Source organism: Trachypithecus francoisi, unplaced genomic scaffold (assembly GCF_009764315.1).
Source record: "Trachypithecus francoisi isolate TF-2019V2 unplaced genomic scaffold, Tfra_2.0 Lachesis_group0, whole genome shotgun sequence".
Classification (NCBI taxonomy): domain Eukaryota; kingdom Metazoa; phylum Chordata; class Mammalia; order Primates; family Cercopithecidae; genus Trachypithecus; species Trachypithecus francoisi.
Genome location: NW_022681453.1, coordinates 131,246,153 through 131,258,506, shown reverse-complemented (window position 1 = coordinate 131,258,506; position 12,354 = coordinate 131,246,153). Strand labels below are relative to the sequence as shown.

Sequence of the window (12,354 nt, the reverse complement as noted above, 5' to 3'; positions counted from 1 at the left end):
TTTACATCATTTTCTTTCTTTCTTTTTTAAATTGGAGTTGGAGATCTGATAGATTGGCAAGTATAGTGTTTTCTCTATTTCACCTACCCTGCAAGTGCATCTTGCAGGAGAACTTGTTGCTTCCTGTTGGGTAGTACGCATAAAGAATAGGAAAAGAGATATAAAATTTATTTATGTAACCTGTAATTTATTGATTTGATGACCTGTAGAAAGGCAGTGCGAAGCTGCACTGATTGTCACCAGTGGAATAGGGTGGCTTGTTCTAGCAAATACAGACACAGGACACCCAGTGAAATACTGCATGGAATATACTTATACTGAAAAATTATTATTGTTTTTCTGGAATCTAAATTTGACTGGGGCCGGGCATGGTGGCTCACACCTGTAATCCTAGCACTTTGGGAGGCTGAGTGGGTGGATCACTTGAGGCCAGGAGTTCGAGACCAGCCTGGCCAACTTGGTGAAACCCCGTCTCTACTAAAAATACAAAAATTAGCTGGGCGTGGTGGTGGGTACCTGTAATCCCAGCTACTCGGGAGGGCTGAGACAGGAGAATGGCATGAATCTGGGAGGCGGAGGTTGCAGTGAGCCGAGATTGCACCCCTGCACTCCAGCCTGGGTGACAGAGTGAGACCCTGTCTCAAAAAAATAATTAATTAATTAATTTAACTGGGCATCTTATATTTATCTGGCAACCCTGTGAGTAGTCCCCTCTTGTGTGCTCTCAACAGATTCATTCTGATTTGATTCTTCTAGTGAATGAATAGTGTTTTCATGGTCAGTGTCCTGTGATAAAGTTGAGGCTTATGGTTTATAGGTTTATATGGTTATAGGTTTACATTATATCTAAGATTCTGTTGTTCTGACAGGTGCAAATTCAAGTAGATACAAGTTCAAGTATGGGGAGGCCCTTGTCTGCCTCTTAGCACATCAGGACAGAGTGATCTGAAGCCAAAATTCTCCTGGTAGAAGGGAGGGTAAGGCTGCGGGGAGTAGGAAGGAAACATGGGGGCTGGAGCTGTGAAAACCAGTAGGTACTGGCATGTTTCTTAATAGTTCGTTGAGGCCTAAAAGACCTTTGTTCTTTGAATAACTCTTTAGGGGAGAGAAATGATGGACATTCTGTCATCATGTGGTTTTACTCTGTGAAGGTGATCAAAATGTTTGGCATGTTACTCTTAGCTCAGTCTCTCAGGAAGGCTTTGAACAAATGAAACCAGCAGCCGTTTCAGCAAGCAGGGGCTACACCTAATGTTACTCAAGAGTGAAGATTATCTCAGAAGTTTAGAATCATGACACTGCGGGGAAGACGGGATCAGGGATGATTGGGAGACGGGAGCTTAAGGGAGAGCTTAGAAGTTTAGAATCCAAGAGAGAAAGGGTTTGTTCTTGGGGAGAGGGATTATGTATGATATTTTATAGCACCTGCAAAATTTAAGATAGCTGCGGGGTTCTCAGTAACTAAGCAGAGTCCTGACCCTAAAAGCTATCTTTTCTCTAAAGATTTTGTAATGTTTAAAATTTTTTAAAATTAAGATAAATATATTTTAAATCATACTGTGAATCCAACTGGTATAACAATCTGTAGAGAAGATCACTGCCTTAAGAGAATTGTTAGAAGTGGATTCAAAGTCTTATGGGAACATCCTGGGCTGCGATATATTATGATCAGTGTTTTACGTCTTCATTTCAGAAACATTTCCCTCTTCAAGAATTCATTCTTCAGCCGGGTGTGGTGGCTCACACCTGTAATCCCAGCACTTCGGGAGGCTGAGGCAGGCAGATCACTTGAGTCCAGGAGCTCAAGACCAGCCTGGCCAACATGGCGAAACCCCATCTCTACAAAAAAAATACAAAAATTAGCCGGCATGGTGGCGCATGCCTGTAATTTCAGCTACTTGGGAGGCTGAGGCATGAGAATCTCTTGAACCTGGGAGGTGGAGGTTGCAGTGAGTTGAGATTGTGCCACTGCACTCCTGTCTGGGCAACAGAGCAAGACTCTGTCTCAAAAAAAAAAAATTGTTTATTTTAATGTAATTCAGGGGTCTCTGGGAATGAGTGGGAGGAAAGTGTCTTGTTCTCTTCCCAAGGGATGTTTCTCTGGGAGATACCCTTCACTTCCATGCAAGCCTGTTCCTTTGGTTGTTGAACTCTCAAGTTCCAAGGCAAGGCTTTGAAGACATGAGAGTTTCTTGGCAAGAAGATGTTCTCTGTGGTAGATGAAATGTTTAGATACTGTTTTCTGACGGTAGCAATGTAAGCCTGTGACAGTCTTTACTTCTAGATACGTGCGGTGCTGTGAGTGTGGGAAGTGGGCAGGCTTTGGGATTCTGCAGGAGGGGTCTGGAAGGAAAACACATAGTGAGCATCTGTACTGGAGGTCAGCATGCCCTTTGCTATTCCTACCTGCTTTTTACTACTCCTTAGAACAAGGGGCTACATGCCAGTCAGTTAAATGTCATTAGGTCCGCGTTAGGCTGGCTGAGGGGGAAAGGCAGTTTAGCATGTAATTTGTCATGTAGAATATTGGGTCATTGACAAGGCCCCTGGACCTCTTGAGGTTGCCCCCACACTCCCATGACCCCTTGATGGGCCTGAGACTGGCTGCACTAATGAGCTACCTTTTGCCCTTCAGCTTCCTTCCACTGTATAGCCTGATGTGTTTTGCTACGTGAGTGTGCGCCCTAGGCTTGTCTCCCTGGTCTTGATCCAGTGTCTCATCTTTGCACCTCTCTCACAACTCCTATCAGAGTTTGTTTCTAATGGAAGAGGTTCACATGATAAAGAACAAACCAGCCAGTCCTCACATCAAGATAGAGATGAAAAATGCCACCTTGGCATGGGACTCCTCCCACTCCAGTATCCAGAACTCGCCCAAGCTGACCCCCAAAATGAAAAAAGACAAGAGGGCTTCCAGGGGCAAGAAAGAGAAGGTGAGGCAGCTGCAGCGCACTGAGCATCAGGCGGTGCTGGCAGAGCAGAAAGGCCACCTCCTCCTGGACAGTGACGAGCGGCCCAGTCCCGAAGAGGAAGAAGGCAAGCACATCCACCTGGGCCACCTGCGCTTACAGAGGACGCTGCACAGCATCGACCTGGAGATCCAAGAGGTAAGCAGCCCGCCCCCTGCCTCCCCACCCGCACCCCGCCACCCCGTGCTGCTCTGCCACCAATAGGCGGCTGCTGTTCCTTTTCACAAAGTGCTTTGTGGCTAGAAGTGATTTTGAACTAAAGAGCAAATTAGACCAGCTCTAACTCTAAAAAAAACCAATTAAGCATTTTGCAGCAGAAATGAATAACAACTGATCTTATGAGGTGATCGTTTTATAAGCAAGGAAATGAAACATTCAAGAGGATTTTCCAGGATTTTCCCCTAAAGAGGATTCAGTTTTAGTTGTATGTGAGCTGTGACAGCTATTTGATTGTTACCACTCTGTGAGGGTCCTTGTGCAGGAGGCTGTGCATCATACCTGGCGCGTCATAGGTAGTCTCAGGGCTACTGTGACAACAGTCGTGTTGTAATTATTTATTCTTAATGTAAGTTAAGGATCGTTACAGTAGATGATGTCACAGCCAGGTAGCATAAGATTAGTCTCAGAGGGCCTCCTACAGGGAATGGTGGAACAGAGATGCCAGGTTCAATCAAGGCTTTTAAAATATAGACTATGTATTTTGGAACCAGCACCATGTTCACAGGTCTGTGTCATTAGAGGGCCCCAGATGTGTATATATTCATTCATTCAATAGCCATTTTATGAGTATCAAATTCCATGCCAGATGCTGTGGTAGGGCTGGGCATAGAGCTACAAAAACCCAAACAGACAAAAATCCTGTCCTTCGTGGAGTTGACATTCTAGCAGGCACAGACAGGTTGTGAGCAAATAAAATACATTGCATATCAGATGGTGATAAGGGCTATGACAGAAGGGGACAGAGGCTGGGCATGGTGGCTCATGCCTGTAATCCCAGCACTTTGGGAGGTCAAGGTGGGCAGATCGCTTCAGCCCAGGAGTTCAAGACCAGCCTGGCCAACATGTTGAAACCCTGTCTCTACAAAAAATAGAAAAATTAGCTGGCTGTACGCCTATAGTCCCAGCTACTTGGGAGGCTGAGGCAGGGGAATTGCTTGAGCCCAGGAGGCATAGGTTACAGTGAGCTGAGATTGCACCACTGCACTCCAGCCTGGGTGGCAGAGTGAGAGACTCAGAGTGAGTCTCAAAAAAAAAGAAAAAATGGTGGGCAGGGAGAGAGGGTGCTGGGGCAGGGAGCAAGTGTGGTTACAACTTGAATAGCTGCCTGAGGGAAGGCGTCATTTAGAAAGTAATATTTGGGCAAAGATCGAAGGAGATGAGGGAGAGAGCTACCTGGGTATGGGGTGGGTGGGTAAGAACATTCCAGGCCAAAGGAACAGAAACACAGAGACCACAAGTGGTGAGTGTGCCTGTTATTGGAGTGGAATGAGCGTGGGAGAGAGTAGTGGATACCAAGGGCAGAGGTGGTGCCTGCCAGAGCCTCTGGTCAGACTTCGGCTTTACTCCAAGTGGGAAGAGGAGCCTTTGGAGGATTCACAGCAGAATGACATGATCAGACTTATGTGTGAAGAGGATCATTCTGGTTGCTGCAGGGGGAGACAAGGAAGCAAGGAGAACAGTCAAGGCTCTGTTACCACAGTAACCAGGAGAAAGATGAGGATGTCTTAGATCAAGGTTGTTTGCGGGAGGTGGTAAGAAATGTTTGTCCGTGTAACTGGAAGTAGGGAGGAGGAGATTTGAATGCAGTGTTTATCAAAATCAGCAACTGACCAGAGGCATGGTAAGCCGATCCAGAACTAGACTGAGAAGAGAACAAAAAGCTTCTAGCTTTTGAAAACTATGAGCGAGAAGGGGAGAGAGTCTTTAGTGACACCACTTGAAACTATTAGTGTCATTGAAGGGCATGCAAGTCAGTTTTTTTACTTCAGTTAACTCTTTTTTTTTTTTGAGATGGAGTCTGGCTCTGTCGCCCAGGCTAGAGTGCAGTAGCATGATCTCGCCTCACTGCAACCTCTGCCTCCTGGGTTTAAGTGATTCTCCTGCCTCAGCCTCCCGAGTAGCTGGGATTATAGGCATGTGCCACTGTGCCTGGTTAATTTTTGTATTTTTAGTAGAGACAGGGTTTCACCATGTTGGCCAGGCTTGTCTCGAACTCCTGACCTCAGGTGGTCCACCTGCCTCAACCATTCAAAGTGCAGGGATTACAGGCGTGAGCCACTGCACCTGGCCTTACTTCAGTTAACGCCTAACAGGCTTTTCATTTAGTAATTATTAGCTTGATTATTGAGAGAGCTCTAATACATTGCTAATCAGCTCTATTAGAAAATGATTCCACACATGCAGCTAAAATGTATTCTTTTACTTTGTGTGTTAACCCTCATTCTGCCCTTCAGAGCCCACAGACACATGGGAGACCTTTAGCCATTTGAAGAGAGATCCCTTAATTCTCCCTGGGCCTTCTTTTTAGGGAAGGGAAGGGGAGGTGATGTTTGCCAAGTGTCTTCTGTGCACCAGGCATTTTTCTCATTTTTGGTGTCTCATTTAGTCATCATTTAATCATCAGAATAGCATTTTTCTCACATAAACCTAACTGGCCTGAGCAGAGGTTGAACCTGTGACTTGACCTCCTTGTTGCCACCAGGCAGTAAACCATTCAGTACTCCTGGACCACGTCAAAAACTATTTGTTCAACTATCAGATACTGTACTTAGTTTTACAAGGATACTGCCTTTCCTCAAGGTGCTCAGAGTCCAAAGAAGGAGACAGACACAGTATTAGGTTAAGTCCTGGGCCTAGATTACACAGTTAGAAAGTGCTAGTGAAACTGGGATTCAGATAAAGACCCATCTGCCTCCAGAATCCATGCTCCGTCCATACCACCACTCTCCCTTCCTTCCTGGGGATGCTTGAACCAGCACAGGGCTGTAAACAAGTGACCTTTTTGAAGTCATCTGTCTGTCCCTTGAAAACTTTCAATGCGACTTTGAGAACTCTGTATCTTGCCTAAGGATACTCAGTTAGTCATAGACTTGGTTTTCTACTTTTGTGTGGGATTGATGATATAAATAGTCCTCAGATTTTTGGAAATGTTTTGCAGAAAAATGGAAGCAACAGTGTCCATGGTTTTTATTGAAAATACATGATGTTTACACCTTAGAGAAAAATCATAATAAAATGATTTTTTAAGAGTCCTGCCCTCTCTTCTGGAAAACAGCAAAAACAAGTAAATAAATAATATGGGTGGCCAGGTGCGGTGGCTCATGCCTGTAATCCCAGCACTTTGGGAGGCTGAGGCAGGCGGATCATTTGAGGCCAGAAGTTTGAGACCAGCCTGGCCCGGAGTGCGAGAATGATGGTGGGCTACCGGAATGTGAGAATGATGGTGGGATACTGGAGTGGGCGGCGTGTTTACTTTCCCCAAAGGGCTTCCATTCCTGTTATCTCAGGTGTCTCCGCAGAAACCCATGAGATAGGCAGCTAATGAGTGAGAAAACAGGTAAGTGGCCTGCTGAGTTATCAGGGTGACAGTTCTGTATGGGTAGACTACAGTTAATGTGTTTTTTCCTCAAGTCCTTTGAGATGAATGGTCAGTAGTATCTCAATGACCCTCCTCTCTGTGTACCTTGTCCAGGGTAAACTGGTTGGAATCTGCGGCAGTGTAGGAAGTGGAAAAACCTCTCTCATTTCAGCCATTTTAGGCCAGGTAAGATTTTTGTTATTGTCCTTTTCTGCTTCTTTGTCTGATTCGCAAGAGTCTCAGGAAAAAATGAACAAATTTCCTGAAGAGAGTCAGGAAAGGTGGAAACAAATGAACCCTCAGCCTGCATTGTACTCCCCCAATTCTCCCCAGTTCCACCCCTTCACAGCCTTCTGCCTGGAAGGAGGCTTGGTGGGCGCCTGATGGATGACTGACTGTTGCCTCTGCTGGAGCCATTTGGTTTCATGCCTTCTTTCATTCAGTGTGTATCTATTGAATGTCACAGGTATGCCCGTGTGTTGAAAATGGCAGAGATAAGAGATGAACAGACACCCTACACTGCAGTGCTGCCCACAGAGTTAACCTGTAAAGAAGCAGGGCTGACAGCACTCCCAGCCTGTCTGTCAGACAGGACTGTCAGGGTTTGATCTAGAAGCAGAGCCGCTTTGTTTTTCTGCCTAATCCCTGAAAGAGTCATGCCCTTGGCGAGTTCATGGTCCAGTGGGGAGCAAGGCCTTGAGGACACACAAGCACATCTCCAGGCAGGGAGTGAACAGCACGCAGGGCCCAGGACACGGTGGCCAGTACTGAGAGTGAGGGACAGGATGGGGCTGGAGTCATGCCGCTGAGACACATTATCATTGCTGTGTTTTAGAACCAAATAATCCAGAAAAAACAAACAAACAAACAAAAAAACGAGGTGCCCACATGCTTTTAAACTAGAATTAAATTAACTTGACTTAGGTGGTTGAGATGAGCGTAAACTTATGATTATCTCTACATCCTGATGGATAAGGTCCGCTGAATTGAAATGAAACACATGGGGAGCAGGCATGCTTTTGTAGTCTCTTACTTTCTTGTCTTGTTTGGCATCAGCTGTCACAGTTGTTGAGTTGTGGTCCTCCTTGAGGGTGGTGGTGCCTGGGGCCGTCTGAGTTCGGATCATGGCGGGCAGCGCCCGCACCTTCTGCTTTATGACACTCTCCAGTGATGGGGCCCAGCCTTTGGTCTTGTAAAAAGCACCAAACTTCCTAGGTGATTTCTGATGACCAACCAGATTTGGAGGGCCAGTGAGGAGAGACAGAGATGGGGGGAGGGGGAACAGGAAAGAAAAGGTCAATTCGTAAGTGCTGCTCTGCCATCTACCAATGTGCTCCATTTTCCAGGGTTGATTAGGCAGTGGTTAGGTTGAAAACCAAGTCAGGCTTTGCTTCTGGACAAATCCTGGCAGCCCTGTTGCTGGCAGGGAAACGGGTTGTGCTGGTCAGCCCTACTTTAACTGTAGTTTACCTCCATTGATAGTGCTGCAGTGTGGGGTGTTTGTGCAGCAGTCGTAAGTGCCAGCTTTCCACAGTAGACCCTCTGAGGGCTTCTGAACCCTTTGAAGTGCACATCAGAGTGCTACCAGTTTGTGGTGTACGTAGGTACACCTGTGTGTGTGCATGCTGTGTGAGGGTGTTTGAGAAGACCAGCTTATATGAACAAGTACTGCACAGGCTGGTTAGTGAAACTTTGCTTCAAAGCTGTAGCATCCCTAAACCAAGACAAATGTCTACTATCAGTCCCAAACGAAAGAAATCATGGAAGAGGGTAAAATGGATAAGTCAATTCGTATCAACCATTGCAACTGAACACAAAATTCAAAGCACATGGCTCATCACTGCTTGTGGGCAGGGAGGGTCCATCATTGGTAAATGGACACTGTGTAAATATTATAAATACTAGGTGATGTCTAACCTGGACTTTTTTTTCCCCTTGGTCCTCATTTCATAGAAACAACTGGTCTAGCCAGCATCCTAGATAATTGCCGTGGATGAGTTGGCCTACCCCCATGTTGAGGCAGGGATTAGCTGGAAACCCCTACAGCATCCTCTCCAGGAGAATTCTGCAAGAACCTCTTGCTTATGCTTTTCCTAATTTAAACAGTTTGCACACAGCAAATGGCTGCAGAGGGAAGTGTTTGCTCCTTCAAGTTACGGGTTATGCTGGGCTCCCATCACACATAAACAAGGAGAACTTTGATGTTTTTTGCTTCTGTAGCTCTCTTTGGAATAAAGGTGGGATCTAGATTTGGGTCCAAAAAGCATCCAGGGAAATTACCAGAGCTAGATTCCACTGTGGAAGGTGGGAGTTCTGTTGGCATAGGGTGATGGTTTTGAGTTATGATGTCATTGGATGGTGTCTCTCTCCCTAGATGACACTTCTAGAGGGCAGCATTGCCATCAGTGGAACCTTCGCTTATGTGGCCCAGCAGGCCTGGATCCTCAATGCTACTCTGAGAGACAACATTCTGTTTGGGAAGGAATATGATGAAGAAAGGCAAGGAATGTTTGGCTTCTGTCATGCTTTCCATCTTGGCCATGTGAGATGCAACGCAGCCCTAGTCAGCAGGCTCTGCTCCTGCCGTGTCCCTCACGCTATCTCTTTGTGTCCTCCAGGTACAACTCTGTGCTGAACAGCTGCTGCCTGAGGCCTGACCTGGCCATTCTTCCCAGCAGCGACCTGACGGAGGTACAGGCCTTCTGCCCCTGATCAGGCATTTAGCAGAGTGGCGGAGCTGGGCCAGAGCTGCTTCTGGGAGTGCATCTGAAGTGCTTGGGAGAAGAGCCTCACAGGCGGTTAGGCTGTCATTAGGCCGTTGTGTTAGGAAAGCATCTGTTAGGACAGGGATGTTAACACTGCTTGTTTTAAGATTGTAAGCGTTTTCTATGTCTTGGGGATTTTGAACAAAATCCCATTGTTGACTCAGGGTTGTTTTTTACTCTATCCAGATATTTTTAAAACTACAAGTAAGCGTGTGCATGTTGAGCTTCTTCCTTGAACTTGATTTTGCCAATCTCCTTAACTCAGATAGTTTGTAGAGAGCCCTTTTCTATTAGAAAGAGCCCTTAGAACAAATCCACATTTCTTTGGGTCTCTGCCCTGCAGCAATTTCCAGAGGCGTGTCTTTGGAACTAATTTGTGCTCTTCAGTGTTAAAACTTGTCTCCCGTGAATTGCCCTGAAGGTCTCTGGGATTGGCACCTTTATTTAACTGACTTCAGTTAAATCCCTCAAACCAGATTTGGTGAATGGTTTCATTACTTTAGAGATCCTTAAATCCATGTCCCCAGATCAGCAGCATCAGCATCAGCATCACCTGGGAACTTGTTAGAAACACAAATTCTTAGGCTGTTCTCCAGACCTACTGAATCAGAAACTCTAGGGGTGGGGTGCAAAAGTCTGTTTTAACAAACCCTGCAGGTAATTCTGATGCAACGTCCAGTTTGAAAACCTCTGAATTAATTGAATATTTGACAACTGATTCATTCATTTGATCATTTAGTAACATTTATTAGGTGCTTATCATGTGCCAGTGACATGTGCAGACACTGGCACTAAGAATATAAAGGAATAAGACAATAATCTGCATGTAAAGAAGTGTACAGTTAAGAGGATGAGATACCCAAACAAACAGGCACAAAATAATCTGATGGAAAAGAGCCCCATCTCTTTGGGGTACTAGCGGGAAGGAGGTTGGGGGAGATTTCAGAGGAGATGATGCCAGAACTGAGCAGACAAAGTAGAGGCAAGCACATGACATTGTCGTGTTCATAATATACACATAATTTCAAATGGCTTAGGTCCCAGGATGTGGAAGGGGGATTATGCACTGGAGGCTGAGAATTGCTGGGGAACTGGGTGGCAAAGGGTCCGGTTTGTATGCCATGTTTAGATAGTCAGGGTTTATCCTTTGGGGCTCTCGAAGAATTTTAAGCAGGGGTGGGAGATGGTCAGCTTTGTGTTCTGGAAAGCTCTTCCTGCCATGTGGAGAATGGATTGGAGGGGGGGCATCTGGGTGGAGTGGCAAGACCAGATGTAGGATTGATTGGTACCCAGATGGCAGTGGTAGAGGAAGAGGCATCTGGGCCAACTCCCCCACTTTCTGGAAGGATCAGCGTGGCAGTTCATCTGCGGGGAATTGAGAGAAGGAGCTGGTCTGGGTGGGAAAGAAGAGAAGTGACTGGGTGACCCCTACGCGCTGTTCTGGACTGACTTGCGCTGGAGGCTTCACCACACTTCTGGGATCTTGTAGATTGGAGAGCGAGGAGCCAACCTGAGCGGTGGGCAGCGCCAGAGGATCAGCCTTGCCCGGGCCTTGTATAGTGACAGGAGCATCTACATCCTGGACGACCCCCTCAGTGCCTTAGATGCCCATGTGGGCAACCACATCTTCAATAGTGCTATCCGGAAACATCTCAAGTCCAAGACAGTTCTGTTTGTTACCCACCAGTTACAGGTATGGTGCTTTCTTCCCTTGGCTGCCTACCTTACTTTGGGAAATCAGAAACAGGGAGGTAGGTTTGCTTCAGGTATCCTTGTGTTATAACTAGAAATTCCTGGAATCAAGGTTTCATTTTCTTAGCAAATTAACCCCCTGTACCAATAAAGCTCACTGTACCAGTGTAACAGATGGCCATCTAAATCAGAGATCCTTGGAGCATATCAGCTTCTGCATATAGATCAGCAAGTAAAAGGGCTGAGAGCAGCGGGCCAAAAATGGAGTTTGGGTATAAGATAGTTTGGAAAGCATTGTGTTAACATCTCTATGCAAGTGGGAACTGTTTTGGGAAAACAAGCTTCTCTCCCTCTGTCATTCCATGATAAGTAGCCACTTTGGAGAGCAGCTCAAAGATGTTGCCATCTGGTTCACATATGTTGTCACGTTTGGGGGGCAAACCCTCCATTCTGCCAAAGAAAGTCATAATTATGTGTATTTGTGAGTGCAGTGAAAGGGTGTAAATTTAATGCAGGGCTCATGTGGCTCCATCAGCAGATTCATGTGAAAAACTGGAGGAACTCGGCCAGGCGTGGTAGCTCACGCCTATAATTCCTGCACTTTGGGAGGCCAAGGCTGGCGGATCACCTGAGGTCAGGAGTTCAAGACCAACTGGTGAAACCCTGTCTCTACTAAAAATACAAAAATTATCCGGGCGTGGTGGCACATATGCCTGCAATCCCGGCTACTCAGGAGGCCGAGGCAGGAGAATCCCTTGAACCCAGGAGGTGGAGGTTATAGTGAGCTGAGACTGCACCATTGCACTCCAGCCTGGGCAACAAGAGCGAGACTCCATCTCAAAAAAAAAAAAAAGAAAAGAGAAAAAGAAAAACTGGAGAAACTGCTCCTTATACTATGTCACGAGGCACAATACACTAAAGTGGGGTTCTCAACGTTGCCACCACTGACGTTTTGGGCCAGATAGTCCACGTTGTACAGGGCTACTTTGCGTACCCCTGGCCTCTAGCCGCTAGATACCAATACAGATGGTTGCTGGCTTATATTTCAACTTACAGTTTTTTGGCTTTATGATGGTTCCCATACAACCATTCTGTTTTTCACTTTCAGCATAGTATTGAAAAAAATTACATTAGATATTGAACACTTTATTATAAAATAGGCTTTGTGTTAGATGATTTTGCCCAACTCTTAAGCTAATGTAAGAGTTCTGGGCATGTTTAAGGTAGGTTAGGCTAAGCTCTGATATTTTCTTTTTTTTTTTTTTTTTTTTTGAGGCGGAGTCTCGCTGTGTCGCCCAGGCTGGAGTGCAGTGGCCGGATCTCAGCTCACTGCAAGCTCCGCCTCCCGGGT

At 46.0% G+C, this 12,354-nt stretch overlaps 1 protein-coding gene across 7 annotated transcripts in view; it reads left to right on the top strand.

The window, feature by feature from the left end:
* Positions 1–12,354, top strand: part of ABCC5 (ATP binding cassette subfamily C member 5) — a 97,617-nt gene that overhangs the window by 43,051 nt on the left and 42,212 nt on the right. For 6 of the 7 annotated variants that reach the window (XM_033211857.1, XM_033211856.1, XM_033211858.1 and 3 more), the window contains 5 exons: positions 2,751–3,107; positions 6,661–6,732; positions 8,921–9,045; positions 9,165–9,237; positions 10,801–11,004. In XM_033211857.1, the coding sequence (XP_033067748.1) occupies positions 2,751–3,107; positions 6,661–6,732; positions 8,921–9,045; positions 9,165–9,237; positions 10,801–11,004 (831 nt within the window). Of the gene's footprint in view, positions 1–2,635; positions 3,108–6,660; positions 6,733–8,920; positions 9,046–9,164; positions 9,238–10,800; positions 11,005–12,354 lie in introns of all 7 variants that reach the window. The other variant, XM_033211862.1, reaches the window with a different exon arrangement.